At 56.5% G+C, this 24,873-nt stretch overlaps 1 protein-coding gene across 1 annotated transcript in view; it reads right to left on the bottom strand.

The window, feature by feature from the left end:
• Nucleotides 1-4,566: 4,566 nt before the first annotated feature.
• SDK2 (sidekick cell adhesion molecule 2) overlaps nt 4,567-24,873 on the bottom strand; it is a 161,705-nt gene continuing 141,398 nt past the window's right edge. The window contains exons 45-50 of the mRNA XM_040244313.1: nt 23,986-24,111; nt 20,936-21,100; nt 19,426-19,566; nt 19,022-19,160; nt 15,213-15,339; nt 4,567-5,135 (exon numbers count right to left, since the gene is read on the bottom strand). Of these exons, the coding sequence (XP_040100247.1) occupies nt 4,782-5,135; nt 15,213-15,339; nt 19,022-19,160; nt 19,426-19,566; nt 20,936-21,100; nt 23,986-24,111 (1,052 nt within the window). The 3' untranslated portion in view covers nt 4,567-4,781. The remainder of the gene's footprint in view (nt 5,136-15,212; nt 15,340-19,021; nt 19,161-19,425; nt 19,567-20,935; nt 21,101-23,985; nt 24,112-24,873) is intronic.

A 24,873-nucleotide genomic window follows, 5' to 3' on the forward strand; every position in this document is an offset into this window, starting at 1 on the left:
GTGCTGGCTTTGTCAAAAGTAAGGTGGAAATCAGCAAGAAACTTACCCTCACGTAGCAGAGAGGCAGCGTTTATCTCTAGAACCAGCCTGCTTTAGAACAAATCCTGGTTTTTCCAATACTCAGGGGCGAGCCACTTAAGTTCTCCCTGGTCCAGTTTCCCTCCCAGGGGGTAAGCACAAGGATTCCAGGAAGTTAATCAATGTACAGTGATTACAACAGCGTCTGGCACAGGGTAAAATGCCATAGAAGCATTGTTGTTGCTCAGTTATGTCCGACTCTTTGTGACCCCACGGACTGCAGCACATCAGGCTTCCCTGTCCATCACCAACTCCCGGAGCTTGCTCAAACTCATGTCCATCGAGTCAGTGATGCCATCCAACCATCTCATTCTCTGTTGTCCCCTTCTCTTCCTGCCCTCAATCTTTCCCAGCATCGGGGGCTTTTCCAGTGAGTCAGCTCTTCACATCACGTGGCTAAAGTATTGGAGCTTCAGCTTCAGCATCAGTCCTTTCGGTGAATAGGAGCATTAGCAATTGCTATTACTATTATTGTTCGTCATTATCATTTTGCCTCTAATTGGGCATAATCTAAGAGGCTCTTATCTTGAAAGTATAAAATAGGGACAGTTGCTGGTGATTCAGTGGCTAAGATCCCACACTCTCAATGCAAAGGGCCCTGGTTCAATCCCCAGTAAGGGAGCTGGATGCCACATAAGAGATCCCACACTCCACAATAAAGATGGAAGATCCTGAGGGCAACCAAAATATATATATATATATATATTTTTTTTTTTTTAAGTGTAAAATAAACAAAACAGTGCATTTCACTTGAAGGCACAGACGTCCACTCATCCGTGAATTAAGAAAGCAGAAAAATTTGAACCTTTGACTCTCTTTGCAAAACCACAGCAAGGCTAAAAATGGGTGTTTCAGAATCAGATTACTTGAGAGTGATATGGGGGTGGGGTTGCCCTCCAGGGAGAAGAATGAATGTTGCTTCAGAATTCCAAAAAAAAAAAGTTTATTTATAAAATACTGACAAGTTTGACGGGACATGGGACCTCTTGTGGTATATATTTCAAATCAATTTGTTACCTTTCATTCAAAAAATAAACCTAACAAGCTATATGACATATATATATATTTTTCTTACAGATAGACACCTGCCATAATGAATACTCTCCCTATAATTTTTCTTATATTTTTTAAATCAAAAAAATAAAGATTTGTCTTGGTTTTTGTTTTTGGAGTCTATATGTGTAAAAGAAGGTAACACATTTAAATGCTTTTGGTTATTTTTACAGAAACAAAGAGAAGGGGGTGGCGTGTCCCAAGAGGGCACCTGTGTTGGGGGGGTGGTCGGGTGGCCGCTGGGTAGGTCCCCACACAGGCACTGGGGAGCCGGAGGCAGGTGTTCAGGTGACCCCCCTCCCCACTGGTGCCCTCCAGCCCCTCACAAGTGTGGGCACCTTCTGCTGGGCACCAGGTGAGGGGAGCCCCCGCCCAGAGTGGGGCATGGGAGGGCGGAGGGCTCTGGCACCTTTGAAAGCTCTGCCCAGGGAAGTGCGGGCAGACAGAAGGCCTCGGGCCAGCGAGCCGCCGGGCGGGGCGGCCGGAGGCCTCCTCTTCCTTCTGAGTCTGGGCAGTGTCAGTCCGGAGACTGGAGGGGAGGCGCCCGGCGCCGAGGACTCCCCGGAGCCCCCGGGAGGAGGGCGCTTCTGGAGCCCCGGGCAGCGTTTTGGTTGGTCGTCTTGGCAGTCTGGGTGCGGAAGGGCTGTGAACACAGGAGGCGCGGCCAGGAGGGCAAAGGCCGAGCTAGTGCACCAGGTGTGAGCTGCCCAGGGCAACACCAGGTTTTCGGAGGGCACGGCGGGGCAGGGCCAGGTGAGGAGCCAGGCGCTGTCCCCAGGTGAGCCCGCTCCAGGGGGAGTCAGGGCAACACGGGGTCTGACGTCACGGGCCCAAGAAGCCAAAGGGCAGGGAGGCTCCCCGTGACCCATGGGCAGTGCCCACACACACCTTTCCAGCGCGGCCAGGTGTCCGGACAGGAGCCGCCACTGCCCCAGCAGATATGTAAACACGGACAAGGATCAGTCCTCTGGAAATCTAGAGGTGCACGGCTGGAAGCCGGGCTTCCAGGTGTGGCTGGGGCGGTGGAGGCACCGTTCCAGGTGGGGGGATGGACGGAGGGTGGGACTCTCACCGGGGGCCGCCCGCCTCCCAGCTCCTCGAAGAGCCCTGGTTGGCAGTGTCCTCGCCTTGCCCTTTCAGACAACAGAGCCCAGCCTCGCCCCACGTGGGCAAGACTCACGCTGCCTGTGTCTCACTGGAGGCAGTCGGCCCCTCCGAGGGGGTTGCTGACGCAGGTACGCCGCCGCACAGTGCGTGTGTATCCGCGCGCGCATGCGTGAGCCCAGGTGAGCGAGAGCCCAGGTGAGCGTGGGCGCCGCCCCACAGGTGCACGCGAGCGTCAGCGCGGGTGTGGAGGAGCGCGTGGGGCAGGGAGGGCGAGCGTCTTAATGCACAAGGTGATCCGCGGAAGGCAAAAGGGATTTGCCCTCCTGTGAACTGTATGCGCGTGTACACACAGCGTTTCTCCCAGTCCCGGCTCCTCCCCCCAGTCCCTCCGTGGGCTGGGCAAAAAGAGGTTCTTCATGTAAACCAGGAAGGACTTTCTATGGTTCAACACACAGCAGAGAAACGGATGAGGTGGTTTTAAAGAGAGAGGGAGGGAAGAGCAACTGCCAGATGAGTCTCAGGCCTGTGTCCTCCCTGGGGGGAAAGACCCTGCTTCCCTTTCTAGACCCCCTGAGCTGGGAAGGTGCTGTTTGGACCCCAGAGGTGGGTCAGCCCGTATGTGGAGCCATCTTCCCACTTTTCCCCATCATGTTTCCTGGGGGTCCCAGTGCCTGGGGAGGAGCCCCCAGCTGGGTGGCATGCCCTTTCCACCGGCCACCGGCCCTGCTTCCATTCAGGCACCCGTGTCGGTGGGGAGGAGGACAGCCCTGCAACGTCCTTGGCTTGTTTCTCAGCTCCTTCCTCGTTCTCCACGTTGCCCTCAATGGGGCGTGGCCTCCTCCCCGTGGTCGGCTGGTCGGGTGACTGGGACTGGAGCTCCCCACTGAGGGGTCCCACCTCGGCCACCCCTCTCACAGAGCAGTCTGGGGGGTGGGCCCCTTTGCAGGGCTCTGGGGTGGGTGGGGTGGGGTGCGGTGGGGTGGGCACCCAGGGAATTTGCTGGAAAGGCTCCTCCTTAAACCCTTGCATCCGGAAGCTCTGAGCTGATGGGAAGACCCAGGACACCAGAAGTAGCTTTTTAAAGAACATTCCTCCGGGCAACTCGCGTGTGTGTGAAAGCTCTGCCTCCCATCAGCTATAATTGTCCCGTGGTCCCATCTGACCCGCTCCTCTGGAGGCCTGGCTGTGCACCCCAGGAGCTCGTGTCCAGTTTGGAGGAGGCCCCTCCTCGCTGAGCCGAGTCTGGAAGACGTTTCTGAGGGTTGGGGTGGCCTCTGCCTTTGTAAACCAGGTGCTGGGAGCTCCAGCCTCTGCACCAGGGACTTGGCCCGCCCCTTGGGCTCCTGTGCCCCTGCGCTGAGGCGGCGGGGGTCTTAGACACGAAGAACAGTAGGCTGGGAACGAGGGACACAGATCTTAAAGTGAGTGTCCTGCTGGCTAGGAGGACCCAAAGAGATTTTTCCTGGGGAGGATCCCTGGACCCTTTTCCTTGCGAGTGCATGGTGTGTCTGTGTAGGGGGTGGTGGTGTGTGTAAATAATGGTGTCATGCCTCACTGCGGCCTAGCCTGCAGTCCCTTTTCTTGTCTCTGGAGCCCCCTTTTCTGTCTTCCTTTAAGAAGGTGGGGTGAGGGGGCAGATGGTACCTGAATTAGAAGAAAGAAGAAAGTCCAAGAGTCCTTCTTCCAGTCCCAACGGCCTGCCCCACGCTCTGTTATTCCAGGGATGCTGGGCCGGCGGGCCCCCCCCCCCGCCCCCCGCCTCTGTTCCCGAGTCCATCTCTCTGAGTCTGTGCTCGGGGGATGCGGATGGGTAAGTGAATTCAAGTAAAGGAATGACTGGGTTCAGTGGGTAGGAGTTGGGAGCATCCCCCCAGCCCCAGGGACCTCCTCTTCCTTGTGTTCACAACAGAAAGGTCAGTTAGGAGCAAGGAGCTGGGTAGGCAAAGTCTCACCCTTGAGCTGGTTTCGTTTTCCTAAATAAACCAGATGCTTGGTGGGGACACTGGGCGCGGGAGGGGCGCCTGCCCCCCCGGGATGCCCGTCCTGGCACCAGCCAGCACTGGGTCCAGAGCTGCAGCACATGCGGAAAGGAGCAGCTGGCTGGACTTCCAGAAGCTTCCTGGCCCCGGTCACGCCCACCTGACGGCCCTCCAGTCCTTGCCTTCCCTCCCTCCTGTCCTTGCCTTCCCTCCCTCCTGTCCTTGCCTTCCCTCCCTCCTTCCCTCTGTCTGTCTCCATTGGCCTAAACTCACTGGTGTCCACCGTAGCCGCCCCCCCGCCCCCGCCCCCCCCGCTCAGCCTCTTGAAGCCGCAGCAAACCCCACAATCTCGAAGCCACACACGTCCCCTCGCGGTTTTTCTCCATGCTTCTCCACACCGGCTTTGCTGTCCCTGGAATCTCTGGAAAAATAAACTCAGGAGGTGAAAAGTTGACTTGGTTTCTTGGTGTTTTTGTTTTTTGGCAGGCGGTGCGGGGAGGGGTGGAGAAGAGCTGGGTGCCGTGTTTTCTTTTTCCTCTTCCGCCGACGAGGACGAGGACGACATCAAACGAAGGATGAAAACCCTGCGATGGGGGCCCGGGAGCCGGGGGCGAGGCTGCTGGGGGGACGGTAGAGGGTGCTCTGCTGGCTCGGGGGGTTCTGGGGGTTCTGGGGCGTTGGGGTCCGACTGGCCTTGGGCCGGAAGAGGCTGCCCTGCTGGGCGCTGCTGCTGTTGGAGAGGGTGGCGTGGTCCGGCTCGCCCGGGTCACTCTCCGTGTAGCTGTAGGCCTGGGCCCGAGAGATGCCCTTCTGCTGGCGGCGCCAGGAGTTGTAATAGGTGGGGTCGCTGATGTAGTGGTTGACGAAAGAATGGGCCTTCTGGTGGCTCGCGTCAACCTCGTACTCGCTGTCGCTTCCCTGGGAGGACAGAGAACCGATGGGGTGTCAGCGACCCCGGGGACGGGTCAGCACGGTCAGGGCTGGGAGGCGCAGAGCGCTCCGGGCCGAATCGCCTCTCAGCCTCCTCCGCGCCCTGCACCGTGGGCATCTCAGCCCGGAGTCTGCCACGGGGGTGAAAGGCATTCAGAACACGTGATGGGTAGGAAGTGTCTCCCCCAGAGCTGGCACAGAGCCTGCGGATGCCGACATGACCCACAAGACCCAAGTTCTAAGCTTTTGAAAAAAATCTAAGTGAGCGATGCCGGGTGGGAGGGAGGTTCAAGAGGGAGGAAATATATATATATGTTATACATATATATACACAATATATGTATATGTTAATACTTGTAGTTGATTGATACTGCACAGCAGCAACCACCACAACACTGAAAAGCAATTATACTCCAATTGAAAAATAAATGTCGATTAAAAAAGAGAAAGAGCTCCATGAATCAGTAAAAGAAAAAAAATCAAGGTGAAATCCACACCTCACTGTCGAGGGTCTGATTCACCGGCATTTGGTACGTGCACACTGTCCGGCAGCCATCACTTCTTTTCAATTCGAAACATTTCCGTCATCACCCCAGAGTAAAACCCTGTGCCCACTAAGCAGTCGCTCCCCACTTCCTCCTCCCCAACCTGCTCCCCCCAACCCCAGCCCTGGCAACCACCATCTACTCTGGTCTCCCCGGATTGACCCATTCTGGATATTGCATAAAAATGGAATCACACCACATGCAGCTTTGGTGTCTGAGCTTTCATTTAGTATGGTGTTTTCCGAGGTTGCATGCGTCATGGTTCTTTCCTTTCTGTATTTCTGATGCTTTGTTATTTTTGCTGACCCTGGAGGGACTGCCCCTCCCAAGACTAGACAGGTCTTAGAGAGCAAGCAGCTTTTTATACCCAGAGCCCCTGCCTGCATCGCTTCCTCTGATGGGCGCTTACACGCTGACTTGGACCCACTATTCCCTGCCTCCAATCTCCCCAGGGTCAGGTACCAGACAACTAGGGGCAGCCCCTACCCTCCAGGGTCCCCTGAATTCATTCAAACTCTGCTAAGCCTGCTTGCCCTGCCTCTGCTGCTGCTGCTAAGTCGCTTCAGTCGTGTCCGACTCTGTGCGACCCCAGAGACGGCAGCCCACCAGGCTCCCCCGTCCCTGGGATTCTCCAGGCAAGAACACTGGAGTGGGTTGCCATTTCCTTCTCCAATGAATGAAAGTGAAAAGTAAAAGTGAAGTCACTCAGTTGTGTCTGACTCTTCGCGACCCCATGGACTGTAGCCCACCGGGCTCCTCCATCCATGGGATTTTCCAGGCAAGAGTACTAGAGTGGGGTGCCATCACCTTCTCCGGCCCTGCCTCTGGGAACCTGAATAAAGGGCACAGGGTGAGTTTTCCTGTTTCCTTCCTGCTCCATCCGCCTCCTCACCAAGCCTGGTATCTCGTCGTGTGGCTCCACGTGGCCTGCTGTGCCTGCCCTTCTGGGGACCTGTGAATAGCAAGCCATCTTTCCACTAGCAGTCATCTCCTGATCTGCTGGCCTCCTCAAACTTGAAGAATAACCAAACGACACTTAAAAATAGAGGTTTAGGGACCTCCCTGGTGGTCCAATGATTAAGAATCCACCTTGGAACGCAGTGGATGTGGGTTTGATCCCTGGTTGGGGAACTAAGACTCTCCATGCCACGGAGAAAGTAAACCTGGAGCCTGAACACAGCTACCGAGCTGGCACACCCTAACTGGAGAGTCCGCGCGCTGCAACAGAAGCTCCCATGCGCTGCAACCGAGACTCGACGTGACCAAATAGATAAATGAAAACAAATCTCTAAGACAGTAAATAAAGCAGAGGCCCACGCATGATACACTGAGCTCCAGTCCTGGTCCAGCCTCTGACTTACTGTGTGACTGGGGACAAAGCCAGGACCAGACTGGAAGGCCTTCAGAGGCTCCTGGCGCTGAACAAAATGCTGATGCTCACCCACGTGTGATCCAAAATAAATGCCACACTCAGTTACAAAAGAAGCATGAGAAAGGTTATCAACAGAAGTTCTGAATTTTCACACAGTGATGACCCTGAGGCTCTGGGGGAGAAATAAAAAAAATTAAATTATCCTTAATACGGTTGATATCCTGGGGTCCTTGGCCCGTGCTCTAGCTGGCTTTTGGGAAAATTGCTGCAAGACAAGAGTCCATCTGGTTTGTAAAGTAACATTCGACTCTGAATTGTGGAGCTAAAAATATCATGTATCTCTTCCCCACCCCCAGCTCCCAGCGATGTTTTGAGAACTAAAAAGACAGCAGATGGAAAGGCCTTTAGAACTCTCTGGAAGGGATGCACTGGTTTTAGTGAACAGTACATGCTCAACAAATATCATTCTAGAAGACCAAGCTCGAGTTGCCTCATCTCTGCCCAGTGAATACATGCTTAGAGGCAGTAAATTCATTTTATCAGCCGGAGTGAAATACACATTGGCAAAACCCTGCAGTCCAGTGAGCCTAGTATAAACAAGTCCAGGATAATCATCTGTGTCTTGCTCTACAGGCAAAGAAAATGGAGGGCTTCCCTGGTTCTTTGATGATTGAGAACCCACCTTACAATGGAAGGGACACCGGTTCGATCCCTGGTCTGAAGATTCCACATGCCCTGGAGCAGCTAAGCCCGTGAGCCACAGCACTGAAGCCGGAGCGCGCCTAGATCCCCTGCCCCACGACACAAGAAGCCACTGCAGTGGGGAGCCTGCGCACGGCAACTGCCCACCGCAGCCAAAAGCTAAGCACAGAAATCTTAGAAAAGGAAAAAAAAGAAAACGGAGCGTTGCCCTTGCCCGAAGGTTCTGAGCTATGTATGGGAAAGGTAGCGTGCACCCGTTTTCAGGAACTCAAAGCCCTTGACGGCATCTAAGCCTTCAAGAGAAATGGGTACAAAGCACAGAACTAAAATGACACCAACTCTGGAGCAGGCTCTGCCAGACAGGAGGAAACGCTGACTTGCGTCTTTAAATTTCACGCCTCTGTGCTGCAGCTACGATGATGCTGCTACCTGAGTGCTGATGAGAGAGTGATGGTTTTGCCCAAGGAAAGGATGAGCTGGACCTGAGCGCGGACTGGCCTGATTTTCCGAAATGTACACATGCTCCGAACTCCTGAACTCCTGCCTGGAGGTCACAAGAGGGGAAGGGGAACTCCTCTGTCCTCGAGGGGGATGTTAAATGCTCCCAGACTGCTCTGCTGATTCATGTGCTCTGGCTCTCCTCCTCCCTCCCCCTCCCCAGCCCCCACAGCGCTCCCGCCACCCCAGCAGGCACTCCCAGGACCCCATCGTCTTGGCAGGCAGGGCTGGCTGCCCACGACAATGGAGAGTCCCTCACCCGTGCTCCCCGTGATGCAGAGCAGCACAATACAAGCGCTTTCTTTGCCGACAGCCCAGCTGCCTGCCCAGGAGCGAACAAAGGGGCTGCAGAGACCACAGGGCTCCGTATGCCAAGGGCAGGCAAGGGGGCTGGGGGTGGGCTCTTGAAGCCCGGGCTGCAGTGAGGCCGGCCCAGGGGCAGGCGGTCTGAGCCAGACGTGGAGGATACAGGAGACTGGGGGGGCGCGGTCCCTGGGGTCCGGGCGCAGTGAGGGTCTGTGAGTGTGGGGATCGAGAGAGGGGCCCCACGGTTTCCCCTGCAGGTCAGCTCCCTCTTGGAGGGCACCCATCGACCAGCTGGAGTGGCTGCTAGATGTTCCAGAACTTCAGCCAGCCCCAGGCCCCAGCCTTGGAGAGGCATCGCCAAATCACTGTGGGTCTGGAGTGAATGAGTCTCCAGGCTTGGGGGGCAGGTGGGGAGACAGAGGCACCACCTGATTCTGTCCCTTCCCAGCTGGATAAGTGTGGGCCTATCACTTATCCTCTCTCCGCCTCAGTATCCCGGTCAGTACAATGGGTGGGTCCTGACGTTAACAGGATGAACTGAGCTAATATATGCGAGAACAGTGTAAAGGTATCATTAGGGGGAAAGTGAAAGGGGTCTGTGTGACATGGGGCCTGAAGCCCCTCAGGGAAGGATCACAGGGGCATGGGATAGGGGAGACTGACTCATATTTTTAATTAAATTTCTTTTTGCTGCACCGTGCAGCTTGCAGGATCTTAGTTCCCTGACCAGGGACTGAACTCACACCGCAGACTTACCACTAGACCGCCAGGGAAGTCCCAACGGCAGGCTGACCCAGTGCTCAGACACCCTGGGAAGGAGAATGCTTGGTTCCTGCCTACCCACAACCCCACTGCCACCCCCAGGATGAAGCTGAGACCAGCAGGGTGGGGAAGGAGCCTCTCTGGCCCTCCTGGGGCCCAAACCAAAGCCCATTTATCCAAATCATCTCCTGCCTTAAGGAGCACCTTAAGTTAAGCACCTACTGTGTGCCACCAGACTGGGACACCAAAGCCAGCAGAGGAGGGGTGTGGCGGGGCGGAGGTGGGGGGGCGGCTAGAGTCTGGCCCGCCCCTCCCCCAGCTCCCCAACACCGCAGGAGGGGGTCTCTGCATGCACTCCCCTCTGTCTCTACCTCGGAGAACATCTGTTTCTTTTCTGGATGGGGGTGGGGTAAGAAGAGAAGAAAGAAAGCAAGGGGGGGACCAGGGGCTCCCACTCCTGCTTTCAACTCTTGCCCGGCCCTCAGTAATTGAATGCAGCTTCCCAGTCGCCGGCCCAGCACAAAGGGGGCCTTTCATGGCCAGTCCCTGGCTGCCAGGCAATCAGGCCACCGCTTCAGCTCCCAGGCCTCTTAACAGCAGCTCAAAGCCACTCCATCAGCAATTACCGGGGCCCGGGGAAGGGGGAGAGGACAGCCTCCAGGCTCAGAGCGAGTGAGGTGGGGACCTGAGGGAGGGAGGACCTTGAGAAAGGGCTGAGACAAAAGAGAGGGAGCAAAGGAAGGCCTTTCTCTTTTCTGCTTCTCTCTGGAAGCAGGGACAGTGGTATCAGATCAGCAGGAGACAGGCAAGTGCTGTCCTGGGCTTGGGGACCAGGCAGAGAGCCCTTGGTATGTGTGTGTCCCACCCTCTGTGACCCCCTGGACTGCAGCCCGCCAGGCTCCTCTGTCCACGGGCCTCTCCAGGCAAGAGTGCTGGAGTGGGTCGCCATGCCCTCTTCCACGGGATCTTCCTGGCCGGGGACAGAACCCTCATTGGGGACAGAACCCTCATTTCCTCGAGTCTCCTGCAGGTGGCTTCTTCACTAACTGCGCCACTGGGGAGTCCACCTGGGAGCCCTTATCTTGTTGAACCTCAGAAGCCTGGTGGGAAAGTGTTGCCCCAGGTGGGGTGTTATGCTGGGCAGCTCCTTTGGAGACTGGCAGCTGGAGCCCCTCCCCGACCCGTGGCCCAGGTTCCCTCTGGAGGACATTTTCCTCCAGGGTTCTTGGGCTCCTTACCCCACCCAGGTGCTAGAGAGGGCCCAACCGGTGCGGGGCCACTGACTCCATCCAGGCCTCCCCCAGGGGTCATGGGTTAGGAAGTACCATTCTTAAACAACCCTTAGAGCCACTCCTGGCTAACTCTTTGGATTGGGTGCTCAATAAACAATATACAATCTAACATGTCCTATGTATTGATAACATAAAGGAAGCTGAGCGCCAAAGAATTTATGCTTTTGAACTGTGGTGTTGGAGAAGACTCTTGAGAGTCCCTTGGACTGCAAGGAGATCGACCAGTCCATCTTAAAGGAAACCAGTCCTGAATATTCACTGGAAAGATTGATGCTGAAGCTGAAACTCCAATACTTTGGCCATCTGATGTGAAGAGCTGACTCATTTGAAAAGCCCCTGATGCTGGGAAAGATCGCAGGTGGGAGGAGAAGGGGACAACAGAGGATGAGACGGTTGGATGGCATTACTGACTCAATGGACATGAGTTTGAGTAAACTCTGGGAGTTGGTGATGGACAGGGAGGCCTGGCGTGCTGCAGTCCATGGGTTGCAAAGAGTCGGACACGACTGAGAGACTGAACTGAACGGAACTGATTGATAATTCCTTTTTCTTATAGGCTCAATTTCATGATAATGAGCTTACAGGGCTGACCCAGGACATCACAGAGAACTGAGTACTGATTAAGAGAGGCTTGCCATCGCCTTGGAATTTCTCTCCCATTGAGATTTACTTGTGTGCTAACTATGTGATTTTTCTACCCATCGTGGGCTCTGACTTTGACATGAAGCTGGACGGTGGCCATACTTTGTCTTTAGAAGTTCCATCACAGAAGCCTCAGCCTTTGTGGGTCCCCCTGCCGGGGAACCTCCTTCTCCTAGACCCCTGCAGACACGGCCCCCGGCCCCACCCTGTGCCTTCTGGAGGGAAACCGGCCCCTCTCTCCTCCAGCCTCCACCCACAGTCCCGTTCTAGCCTTTCCCACGTGGCAGCATGTGTGTTTGTTTATAAGAAGCCTTGACTTTGTGTTTATCCCCATATTACAGGGAAATGGCTGGGTAGCTAGAAATGGAAGAATCCAGTTCTGGAGTCTGACTTTTGGGTGGTCTGATTTAGAGTTCCAACCAGGTGGCACGGGTGGAAGTCACTCTCCGTGGGCCTGGGGGGCGGGGACTTCAGGAAGACAGCTGGCCCGAGGGATTGGGCGTTGGCTGCTGACCCTGAAGGAGGTGCCCAGGAGTACTAACATCGCCTCTCCTGTGAGCCCAGAGCTAGACGTCGTGAGGCTGGGTGCTGCTCATTCTGGACACTGACGTGCCGTCCAGCTGCCTCTCACGGGGGTGAGTGAGCAGCACAGGGAGTCATTTATGGAGAGCGCTGGCGTCTGCAGAGATGAGAGGGCCCAGGCGGACCCTGGGAGGTTCAGCCACCAGTCCGTGTCCCCCTGCCCCAGGGCACTGGTACGCTGAGCATCACTCACTGGACATCTGAGGGCGGCCAGCTGCTCTGTCTCCCATCTGCCTCCCACTCCAGCCCACACGGAGCCCAGATCCTGAGTTTGTATGTTTGGACCCGAGTCAACTCGCTTACGGAGAAGGCAATGGCACCCCACTCCAGTACTCTTGCCTGGAAAATCCCATGGATGGAGAAGCCTGGTGGGCTGCAGTCTACGGGGTCACTAAAAGTTGGACACGACTGAGCGACTTCACTTTCACTTTTCACTTTCATGCATTGGAGAAGGAAATGGCAACCCACTCCAGTATTCTTGCCTGGAGAATCCCAGGGACGGGAGAGCCTGGTGGGCTGCCGTCTATGGGGTGGCACAGAGTCGGACACGACTGAAGCGACTTAGCAGCGGCAGCAGCAGCAACTCGCTTAAGCTCTCTGACCCGTTTTCCCATTCGTACAAAGAGATGTGACTGAGGCCTGCCTCGGAGGGTCGGGTGAAGCTACCCTGTGGTGGGGTGCTCGGGTGGCCCACGGCGGGTGCAGCCGTTGTCATCAGCCACTGTGAAGGGCCTCTTTGAATGTCTGAGATCTGATGCTGATTGAAAAGGAATAACTTACAACCACAAATCTTTGATTCTCTATCCTGCTAACCATACCTGGTCTTGAGCCTGTTCAGCCTGATGACCTTCTCCAATGACCCTTTCATGGTTTCAACAGATACGCACAGAGTGACTGCCTCCCAGTGATGTGCAGGATACTGGGGATACGGCTTGAACACAACTGCCACGGTCCCTGCCCTCAGGGAACTCATGGTGGCGGTCTAGTTGCTAAGTTGTGTCCAACTCTTCTGACCCCATGGACTGTAGCCCACTAGGTCCCTCTGTCCATGGCATTTTCCAGGCAAGAATACTGGCGTGGGTTGCCATTTCCTTCTCCAGGGGATCTTCCTGACCCAGGGATTGAATTCAGGTCTCCTGCCCTCAGGGAACTTAGCTTTCAGAGTAAATAAACCCAGGGATTCCCTGGTGGTCCAGTGGTTAGGACTCTGTGCTTCTACTGTAGCGGGCACTGGTTCAATTACTGGTCAGAGAACTAAGATCCCACATGCTGCGTGGTGCAGCGCCCCCTACCCCTCCCCAAAAAAGAAAAAGGACAGAGTAAATAAACCCAAGTCAACTTAATCCAGCCCCAAATCAAACCCCGAACTATCCCAAAGGCTGCATGAGGAGCTCCAGGTCTGGGCTGTGGTCCTCAGATCTGGCATTCTGGAACCAGAAAGCCTCCTCTCTAGGGTGTGTGCCCCTGGAGAGGGCGAGGGGCGGGATAGTGACTGGTCCCAGTTTGCTATGGAAACAGTGTTCAAGTGAAGGGCTTGTTCTGAATAAATGAGACCAATAGCTGTAAGGAGGATTCCAGGTGCTCTGTCCACCCTGTGGTGACTTCTGAAGTGGGGTGCTCCTGGGGTGGGAATTCTTCTCCCAGCAACTTCTTCAAGGCTGGGGGGCCCTGGCATGGCCTCAGGGGCCAGCTCTGTGTCCCATGTGGGTGTCCCCCAGACTCACGCAGGGTGCTCACAGAGAGCTCCCGGGACTGGGGCGGTCCCTTGTGGACTCAGAGGCGTTACCTTCTGAAAGGTCGGGGCTCAGCTGATGAACGTCGATCACAATGCCCTCTGCAGACGGTCAAGGGGGCTGAGCAGAGTCAACAGGGAGCCTCTTCTGCTGCCCACCACGATGCCCTCTCCACAGACAGGAAGGGGCTCAAGAAGCCCTTGGTGACGGCTCCACTGACACGGGGAATCCCTTTAATCTTGTTTTTTTGGCTGCGTTGTGAGGCATGTGTGATCTTAGCTTCCTGACCAGGGATTGAACCTGTGCCCCCTGCATCGGAAGCCTAGAGCGTTAACCACTGGACCACCAGGGAAGTCTCCCTTTACCTTTTTGACTTTTACCTTGGGAACCGACAAGCCAAAGGCTCATCACCATCTCTGGGGAGGAAGAAAGAAGAGTGCTTCAGGAAGCACGGCCGAGTGAGTCCCAGTACGGGCATGGCAGCAAACAGTTAACTACTCACAACAAGATGCCACAACCTGGATCACGTGGGTCCCCATGTAAACCAGGCTAAGCTGCGTCTTGGCCCCTGCCAGCTCTGAGCTGTGGTGTCAGCTCTAGCCTCACTGGCTCTGCCAAGCCCGATGGTAACCCTGGAGCTGAGCAAAACAGCAATGAGCAAGAGAGAGGCCTTCGGTCCACGGGGCTGTGACTGGACCCCAGGCTGGCTGGCACCTCCTGCCCAGCCAGCAGCCCCACTTCCTGCTGGCCTCTCTTCCTTCTCACCCTCTCCCAGGACCGGACAGGAAGGTCCAGGGCATGGGACACTGTGGCCTTTTGCAGCCCCTTCCTTGGCAACCAGCAGGCTCGGCCAAGGCCAGGAGGGCTGGGGTGAGAGGCTGTAACATCACTCGGCTGGAATGCACCAGACCCCCTCTCCCCAAAGCCTGGGGCAGAGTGTCCATGCATGACCCCGCCTGACCACCCAATGGCAGCCTCTCTAAAGCTCCATGTCTCCCAAAGGCACCGTCTCCTTCTTAGTATTAAGAGCTGACATTCACTGAACGTAACCTCAGCAAATCCTCCCCATTGTCCCATGAGCCCATTCTGCAGTGAGAGAAACTGAGGCTTCAAGATATTACTCAGTACACCCATGACGCCCTTGACTCCTGGGCAGCAGAGCCAGGATGCAACTCGGGTCTGAAGCTCCAAAGCTTAATGCCTTAATGGTCCGCACTACTTCCCAACCTTGGGGGCCCAGCCCCCACCTTCTGGAGCTCATTCTGACCCTGATTAGCTGGGTTCAGCTGTTCTCCAGCTCCAGCCGAGCAGGGCTCCGGTGTCTGCATCCCTCTCCTTGTCTTTGAGGAGAGACAGGCCAGGACGCCCGGGGACGGAGCATGTTGGGGGCTCCTGCAACCCTTGCTCTTGGGAGCTCCAGGGACCCCACCAGCCCAGGGGCAGACTGAGCGCAGCTCGGACGTGGCGGTTGACCTCAGTACGCTGTCCGGGGGATTTCCTGGGGCCCCTCGGTCTTTCCAGCCCATAAAGGGAAGGAGAGCAGGAAGCGGTGGGCACGCCCATACTCTGGGGTGGGAGGCTTCACACACCACCCCCATCGTGAGCGGGCGCCAGGCCCTCCTGCCCCTCACCTGAGAGTCGGAGATTTCCGAGGGCTTCTCCGTCAGGCTGCTGCTCTCCGCCGGGATGAGGTCATTGTACTTGGTGACGTCCTCGTCGGAGTAGTGGAGGCTGCCCGGGCTGGGCCTAGGGGGAGACCTGGGGAGAGTGGGGGACAGGGGCCTGAGGGGAGACCTGGGGTGCTCGGGGGGGCACGTCACCAAGTACAATGACCTCATCCCGGCGGAGAGCAGCAGCCTGACGGAGAAGCCCTCGGAAATCTCCGACTCTCAGGTGAGGGGCAGGAGGGCCTGGCGCCCGCTCACGATGGGGGTGGTGTGTGAAGCCTCCCACCCCAGAGTATGGGCGTGCCCACCGCTTCCTGCTCTCCTTCCCTTTATTGGCTGGGGGGGCCGCCTTGCGCCGGTGGGGCGCTCCCGGGGCGCGGGGCCGGGGGCCTGGGGGCGCCCGGGGGCGCGGGGGGGCGGGGGGCAGGAGGCCCTCTGCGGGACCCTCCATTTCTCCTTCCTGTGTCTGCGCTTTGACAGGCCTGGGCCCCGGGGCGCAGGGCCTCGGGCTGGAGGCCCCAGGGTGGGTGTGTTTGTGTGTGTGTGTATGTCCCTAGGGCTTGTAGGCCTAGTACCAACCTCCCATTGTGTGTGTGTGTCAGTGTGTGTCTGTGTGTGTGTGTGTCTCTCTCTAGGGGGTGTGTGTCTGTGTGTGTCTCTCTCTCTAGGGGGTGTGTGTCTGTGTGCCTATGTGTGTCTATGTGTGTGTCTGTGTGTCTATATGTGTGCCTGTGTGTTTATGTGTGTGTGTGTCTGTGTATGTGTGTGTGTCTCTGGGTGTGTCTGTGTGTGTCTGTCTATGTGTGTCTGTGTCTCTGTGTGTGTGTCTGTGTATGTGTCTATGTGTGTGTCTGCATGCGTGTCTATGTGCATCTGTGTGTGTGTGTCTATGTGTGTCTATGTGTGTGTGTCTATATGTGTGTCTATGTGTATCTGTTTATGTGTGTGTCTGTGTATGTGTGTTTACATGTGTGTGTCTGTGTATGTGTCTGTGTCTATGTGTGTGTCTGTCTGTGTGTCTATATGTGTGTCTAGGTGTGTCTATATATGTGTGTGTGTGTACATGTGTGTCTGTGTGTGTGTGTGCGTGTGTGTCTGTGTGTGTGTGTCTATGCGTGTCTGTGTGTGTGTATCTCTATATGTATGTCTGTGTGTGTCTGTGTCTCTGTGTGTGTCTATGCATGTCTCTGTGTGTCTGTGTGTCTATGCGTGTCTCTGTATGTGTGTGTCTCTGTGTGTATCTATATGTGTGTGTGTGTGTCTGTGTGTCTATGTGTGTGTGTCTATGTGCGTGTGTGTGTCTCTGTGTGTGTGTATATGTATTTCTGTGTGTGTCTGTGTCTGTGTGTGTGTCTGTGTGTGTGTCTATGTGTGTGTATCTATACGTGTGTCTATGTGTGTCTGTGTATGTGTGTGTCTGTGTGTGTCTATGTGTGTGTGTGTGTGTCTGTGTGTGTCTCTAGGACTTGTAGGCCCAGGACCAACCTCCCACCCCGGCTCAGGGACTGGGGCGCTGGGGAGACTGCACTTGATTCTGCAGTGGTGTTCCCAAGGCCCCAGGCAGGGGGAGTCTTGGCAGTGAATGTTACACAGCATTTCTGGGCCCCACTGAGACCCCCAGCAGTGGAATCTCAGTCTGGACACCTGCCCCGCAGACAAGCTCCCCAGGTGACTCTCAAACTCACAAGGTGAGCTCTAGAGAGTGGACGCCGAGGGTCGGGGGGGAAAAGGGGCACACGGCCTCCCTCCCTCCACATCTGCTCAGAGACCAGAGACAGGCTAAGGCCCGCCCTACCTTCGAGAAACCAGCCCTGGAGAAAACTGCACTTCCTGGGGAGTGAGAGGCCTGCCGGCTCTGAGTCATCTCACAGACACCCAGGATGGGGCGCCTCAGGCGCTCCACCCGCTTTGGGGTCCGTGAGAGGCAGCAGGCTGGGCTGGGAACTGCGCAGGCTCCCAGGGGCCCTGGGCAGGTGGCTGGGGTCCCCCATGACTCTGCCTTACTCATGTCTTCCCAGGAAGGGGTGCCAGGGGGCCCTGCCCAGGGCCCGATGCCCCGTGATCAGCCCAGTCGGCTCCAGGAGACCTTCCTAGCACAGAGGCCCTGAAACCCGGCTGCCCCGCCCGAGCTGGAGGTGGCTTCCTGCTGAAATGCCGCTCTGAGAACAGTCTGGTGCCTGGTATCCGTGTCACAAGCAATACCCCTGCCTCCTGCAACCCCCTGTACCGTATCTGCATGGATTTTATGCCAATCAACAAAGCTGCATCTTTAAGCTACTGAGAAATAGCATAGTTAGCAGTAGCATCACTAGACGAGACAGGAAGACACAGGACACCAACGGGGGGTGGATAGGGGGCCAGGCTAACACTGTCTTGGCGACATGTGCTGTGCCTGGGTCAGGCCTCAGGAGCCTGGGGATGGTTTGGGGCACGTGGGATTTCTGTGTGTACACAGCGATGGAGGGGACACACAGGGCCCGCGGTGTGTGTACACTGGGGGTGTGAGAGGTGGGCGAAGCCAGGCTGTGGGTGAAACGCCCTCTTGTTCCATGTGGCAGGGCCCCGGAGCCAGCCTGGCGGAGCCGCGGTGGCCATGCTGGGCCCACACCATGGCCTCAAATGGCTCTTTCTTTGGAAAGCTGGCTTTGGCAGGAGATGAGAGCTTGGTCTGGTTGGCCTGTGCACCCCTCCCGCTGAAAGTCCTCCTGCTGAACACACACACATTGCCTCTTCCTTTCAGGACCAGACAGAGGGAAGCTTTGTGAGCTGGCCCTGGGAGAGGCATCCCCTCAGTCCCGTGGGCACCTCCGATGAGCCGGGAATGTTAACGGGGCCGAGGCTGGAGCCCCTGAGCTGCAGCCCAACCTCTCCCTCATGCTCTCGATGCCTGAAACTGCCAGGTCAATCAGGTGACCCTCAAGTGAGCCCTAGCAACTGACCCTGACCTTGGAAACGGGCAGCCTGGCGGGCCACAGCGGGTGGGGCTAGCAGGGGCCCTGGGTGGAGAGGAGTCAAGTGAATATAGGAGCTGGTGCAGCCTGGTCCTTTCCTGGTTGGCTCTTCTTGGATGCGGCCTTTTGAGGACAATGTGGGGTGTATAGACTTCAAAGGTGGGTGGGAGAAAGCTGCCTACGGCCACAGAGGATGTGAGTAGGTGCCTGGGGAGAGGGCATCCCCTCTTTCCAGAACAGGAAGGTCAGGCGAAGGCAGGAGCAGTCATGGGAGACTCCTGGCAGCTCTTGAGTGTGTCTGCCCAGCCTATCTTCGCTGGGGCCTCTCACCTTTCGGGCCAGTGGCTATCAGGGCTTCAGGCCTGTACCAGGAGCACTTGGCCCCAAACAGCAGTTAGTGGTTTGCAAAGTTGTGCAAGCGATTTGCATCCTGCTGTGGTTGGCAGACACCCTCTGTCCCCAGCTCCTCGTGACTTTCTCCCCACCCCGCTGTGGAGCTGCCTGGGCCTGGCTCTCTGCCTAGTGACCATTCCCAGCGAATGCTGCTTCCCGGGGGGCTGTCCTGGTGGTTGGTAGAGAATCCGCCTGCTGACGCAGGAGATGTGGAGGAGGAAATGGCAACCCACTCAGTATCCTTGCCAGGGAAATTACATAGGGAGAGGAGCCCGGTGGGCTAGTTCATGCGGTCACAGAGAGTCGGATACAACTGAGAATGCTGCTTCCAGGACAAGGTGAAGCCAGCTGCATGCTGCCTGCTCTGTGGCCCAGGCGATTCCCGCCCCACCTCCACCCTCCCAGGACCCCACGCAGAGAGCCCATTACCTGGTATACAGGCCGTTCTTTCGGCAGAAGGAGTTCTTGACAGACAGTCGTCTGTTGTTGAGTTCCAGGGCAGGAAAACTGCTCTCATCCAAGCTCATCATCTCTCCATGGCCCAGCGCACCAGTCTTGGCACTGTTGCCTGGGGAGGGCAGAGATTGACGTCTATCACTCACTCTATCCTTTTAGATCAGGTGGCCCCTTTCCCCTATGGCTGGGCTGCCCCCTCTTTCTTTTGTTAAGGTTGAAACCAAAACTGGAGATGGAGATTGTGAGACTGTGTGTAGGAACCCTAGGAGACCCCCACGCCCATCAGAGCAGGTGCTTTTCCAGGAGAGAGACCTCCCCAACACCACCTTTGCCGAAAAGGGAGATGGCCACGAGAGAGTCCGGTCCAGCCAGCTCACCTGCGTCTGTCTTCTTGGCGTACTTCTTGCTCTGGCCTCGGACGATGAGCACAAAGACGAGGAGCAGAATGAAGATGAGGCCAACGAGGGCGATGACCACCAAGAACCACCACTCCTCGTAGAAGGGGTTGGCTTTCTGGGCTGGAGCATGGAGTGGGCGTCAGGGCCGTGGTGCTCAGACCTGTCCTGTCTCCAAGCCTCCGGCTCCAGGTGGGACCCTACCACCTGCTCTCACACTTTACGGACAGGTGAGACTGTGCCTTCTGAATGAGATAGAATCTTGGCTTGGTAGGGATGGTTTCACCTCAAGGGCCAGCTCTGGTTTATCAGTAAAGGGGCTGCCTGGAGGGCTGGTTTGAGAAAGGGCTGAGGCCATTTCTAGACTGACTGATTAGTGATGTCTGCTAAAGACACAGGAGGGAGCGTGAGTTGAGGCGGTTTCTCGACTCCTGAGTGCTGGGATTGATTAGTGATGTCTGCTAAAGACACAGGAGGAAGAGTGAGTTGAGGGGGTTTCTCAACTCCTGAGTGCTGGGATTGATTAGTGATGTCTGCTACGCACACAGGAGGAGCAGGGTCTGTGTGCTTTCTATTTTTTCTCTCTTATTTTTCCTTGCCACTTATGGCCCAGGGGCTACCTTGATAGATGTCAATGTGTGTTAGAAAGGTGCTTGCCTCGCCGGTGGTGGGCCTGGGAGTTTCTCTCCCAAGGTTCAGTAGGGACAGAATCTTTTCTGGTAGCCGGGAGGGTGGACATGAGCAGGTCTTCGGAAAGGCTCCTCCAGGGGGACTCCCCTTCTTTCAAAGCCCCCAGGACTGTGCTCCCTGCACCGGGCTGGTACTAATCCATGTTGCTGACTGAGGGGGCGGGCTCTTCTATTTCAGGCTTGAAGTGCTGACTTCCTGTCATTTGGTTCTATCAATCAGGCCAAGGGCAAAAAGCACATGGCTTCTGAAACTGGCCCAGTGAGTAGAAACTTTGAACACTATTCCTGTCTTGAGGGAAGTGACTATTAACAGTGATTAGATGTGGGGCCGCAGGTTTCAATATTGGTCCTCTGTGAGCTTGGAGGTGACGGGAAGAGAAAGGCAGGAAGGGGGAAGGATGGAGTCCTGCCCTCGCAGGGAGCTGCTCGCTCAGGCCTGAGCTTCACAGGCTGCGGGCTCTGTGTTGGGGGGTGGTTTCCATGTATACACACAGTGTATGACCTGACGCCCTTGGATTTCCTGGGTGATGAGCCCACGGAAGCTCCCATCTTGGGCCCGCCAATTCATCCTCAAGCCACTGGGCCCCCTGTCCAGGGCTTCTGGAATCCTTGGAAAGGAATTCCCAAGACCTCTGCCCTCTGCGTCCTTCCGGAGTTGAAGGCCAACCTGGGGCCTGGCCCAGGGCTCTTGGCTTCGGAGAACTGAGAGGACAGTGCCTTCTGGGTCCCCAGCCCAGTGCTTCTGGGGCTGCCACCGCTCCTCCCTCGTCCCCGCCCCAGGCCCCCCACCCCGTAGGTGGTACCTGGCACAGACTGGGAGGGGCTGCTGGGCGTCCCGAAACCGTAGTCATTGACTGCGATGACCCGGAAGTCGTAGCTCACACCTGGCTTGAGGATGTCCATGCTGAATGTGTAGGACGTGACCTCCTTGGGGATGTCTTTGATGAGAATGTCCCAGAGCCCCTCATCTGTGGGAGGGCACAGAGGGATGCAACTGTCAAGAGGGGGCAGTCTGCCTGACCCTAACCGGTGCTCCCCGACCCCAGGCCTGTCGGGCCTGTCCCCTCGACACCGAATCCCCCGTGCTTGGCACCGAGTAGGTCCTCGGGAGATACTTTTTACAAGTATCTGACCCTTTTATTCTTTTTTTTATACTTATAATTAATTAATTAACTAATCCCAGCCATGACTGCAAGGAAATCCAACCAGTCCATCCTAAAGGAAATCAGTCTTGAACATTCATTGGAAGGACTGATGCTGAAGCTGAAGCTCCAATACTTTGGCCACCTGATACAAACTGACTCATTGGAAACGACCTTGATGCTGGGAAAGATTGCAGGCAGGAGGAGAAGGGGACGACAGAGGATGAGGTGGTTGGATGGCATCACCGACTTGATGGACATGAGTTGAGTAAGCTCCGGCAGTTGGTGATGGACAGGGAGGCCTGGTGTGCTGCAGCCCATGGGGTCTCAAAGAGTTGGACACGACTGAGCGACTGAACTGAACTGATGCCATGCAGCCTGTGAGATCTTAGTTCCCTGACCAGGGATTGAAGCCAGACCCTGGCTGAGTCCTAACCACTGGACCACCAGGAACTCCCTCTTTCTCTTTTTAATTAAAATCTCTGCAAAATATTGAAACATATATCATAAGTGGAAAACTTTTTAACACCCAATCCAATGCCACCTAATGCCACCTAAGGCTCCAGCGAAGGGCCTCACCTTTTTCTTGTGCAAAAGAAATCTATAGATTCATTTCCCACAACAGTAAAAAATGCTGGCCAGCAGGCTTTTAAGAGGCTGCCTAATATGCTATCACGAGTCCCACGTGGCTCAGATGGTAAAGAATCCGCTTGCAATGCAAGAGACCTAGGTTTGTTCCTTGGGTTGGGAAGATCCCCTGGAGAAGGGCACAGCAACCCACTCCTGTATTCTTGCTTGGAGAATCCCAGGGACAGAGGAGCCTGGCAGCTACAGTCCGTGGGGTCACGAAGAGTCAGACATGACTGATCGATTAAGCACAATGTTCTATCATAAAGGTAGGCCCTCCTTTACTTGGCCTTCCCTGGTGGCTCAGATGGTAAGAATCCGCCTGCAATGCAGGAGACCAAGGTTCTGTTCTTGGATCTGGAAGATCCCCTGGAGAAGGAAATGGCAACCCACTCCAGTATTCTTGCCTGGAGAATCCCATGGACAGAGGAGCCGGATGGGCTACCGTTCTTGGGGTGGCAGAGTCCGACACGACTGAGCGACTAACACTTTCACTTAGCCAGGCCCCTATTTTTCTGCTCCCTTTCCACAAAAGCCCAACAGGGTAGTGCTCCTGCCTGTGGTCTGCCCCTCCTTGACCACCCCCCAACCCCCCCACGCAGGAACAAATGGTGTGGCCAGACCACAAGCTCTGGAACGAAATGCTGTGTCTCCAGTCTGCAGCCCCGGGACTTAGCTGATGTGCAGCGTGGGTCCCATGGGTCCCAAATGTCAGGTGGGTCCCTCCCTGGTCTGCAGAACGTGGCTTCTCATGTCTAGTCGGTTCTGCCCAAACCAAGTACAGCGGTGCAGGGGGAGCCGAAGATGAGGGCGATTTCACCCTTAGAATGAGGAATCTGCACCCCTAGCCTTCTGGGGGTCCTGGCCTGATCCTTCCTCTTATGCTCTGCCCTTGACCTCAACTATGTGGACTGGGTCACAGCCCCCAAACCCAGAACACCAGGTCCCACGCTGGGCCTCCCAGGGAACACTGGAAAATCCACAGGGCTGAAGTCCTGGGCCAACATTCCACAGCCTGGCACCCCGGCAGGCCAACTTGGATGGAAAAAACAGGCTCCAGGCCCTGGATGGGAGAAGCAGGAGGTGGTCTCCCGGCCAAGTCAGCAGCCGGCGCTGGAGGGCCAGGGAGGGACCATCTGGAGTGAGGAGGGAGCCAAGGCTGCCTGTATGTTCCGGCTACACATTGGATCTGAGCTGCTGGACATAATAGCTGTTTACATGATATTTGCGACTGCGATTATTAGCCCAAGATTAAGGCAATGACCGGGTGCTGGCGGCTTCCTGGAACTGCTGGAGTGAATTTATTTGCTATCGAGATGATTAGCGCTCAGCCACCCTGTGGTACTAACCACGTCGCTGGGATATGCCAATGGCCCCATTAGAAGTATTAACTCCTAAGATGCCTGCTTCCCAATTAGTATTTGCTGCTTGTGCGGGAGCAACACAGTCTTCTTTTTTCCTTTCTTTCTCATCTTGGGTTACCTAGTCACGCATCCATGGAACATCGAGAACAAGCCTCCAGCCTGCACTAACTCTGGCACCTCTGATGAATCGGAAACCTAGCAACGGAGGGAGCTGGCCGAGGGCGGGAGCTCCTGGCGGGAAGAGGAGCCCGAGGGGCCGCCGCTGGTGTCGCTGTGACCCGTCAGTGACTTATCCAGCCTCTCCTGATGCCTTCAGAGTTTCTCATGATTTGATTTCAGGCTTGAGAGGAGAGCCTGGGACGTGATAGGAACTGTGGCAAGAGCCGGAATGCAGAGTGGCCCTCAAAGGGGCGCTGGTTCTCCAGGGGACAGCCAGCCTCCTCGTGGGGTTTTGGTCAGTGGGGTCGCGTGGAGGCGGTGAGTGTTTAGCCAATGGGAGCCCAAACCTTCGTTCCTCTGGCTTCTTGGATGACCCCTCCGACTCAAGCTGGTCCTCACCCGGTGATAAGCCCTATTCTCCAGGGCCTCCAGGGTGAGCCTTAACTAGGGTGCGAGTCCGGTGTCCCACCTGCCACAGGGGCCCCCCTTGCTTCCCCCTGGCAGAGCACAAGCGCCTTGTCACGCGATGACCCCCAGCCGGCTCAGCCCGGGCAGATGTACCTGAAGGCCGAGCCTCGAGGACGTAGCGGGTGATGGGCCCTTTGCCGGGGTCTCCGCTGGACCAGTGAATGGCAATGGCTGAGCTGTACCGTACAATGATGGGCACTCCGGGCGGGCCGGGGGCACCTGCACGCACACACACGCTGGGTGAGGGGATGCCCCAGAGAGGGGCCAGACACCTCGACCGTCTCCCTGAGCTCCAGCAGGAGGACCCAAGTGCAAAACCCCAGCCAGGGTCTCTGGAACCCCTCCACGTGCCGTGCCCCCAAGAAGCATATTCCAGCCAGGCCTGCAGGACCTGACTTACTCTCTGCCGGGTCACCCACAGCCCCTGCCTTCCAGGAGAGGTGTGTGGGGTGATGCCACAAAGGCCTCCAGCTGCACTGGCTCTAAGGGCGAGGCCAGAAAGGAGGCTGAGGCCCCAGGAGGATCTGGGGCCCCTGCCACCACGAGGAGGGAGGAAAGACCTAGCCCTGCCCTGGGGACAGGCTCTCCTGGGGTGACAGGTGCCTCAGGGGCCGCCGGGGGTGCCAGCCCCAGGGCCCAGAGCACGAGGGAGGAGCTTGCTCTGTAGGCAGAGGACTGAGCCTGCTCTGTCCACAGAGTCCTGTGCCCCTTCCTTGCCGGGGGGCCCTGCCTTGCTGGCTCCTACGGCCCCCAGGGGGCCCGCCTGCTGTTCCCCATGCGCCTGGAGCCCTGCCTTCCAGGAGCCTGGACACAGCAGGTGCTTCCTCCATGCTTGCGGGACAAGGAAGCAAACAGGCAGTGGCGTGTGGGCAGCAGGCTGGCCCGGGGCCTCGGGGGAAGGAGCCGAGAGCCCAGCTTCAGACTGAAGCGCCTCCAGGCCCTGGAGGAGGTGACCGGCCAGACGGCAGGCCAGGGGCTCAC

Source organism: Oryx dammah, unplaced genomic scaffold (genome assembly GCF_014754425.2).
Source record: "Oryx dammah isolate SB20612 unplaced genomic scaffold, SCBI_Odam_1.1 HiC_scaffold_8, whole genome shotgun sequence".
Taxonomy (NCBI): domain Eukaryota; kingdom Metazoa; phylum Chordata; class Mammalia; order Artiodactyla; family Bovidae; genus Oryx; species Oryx dammah.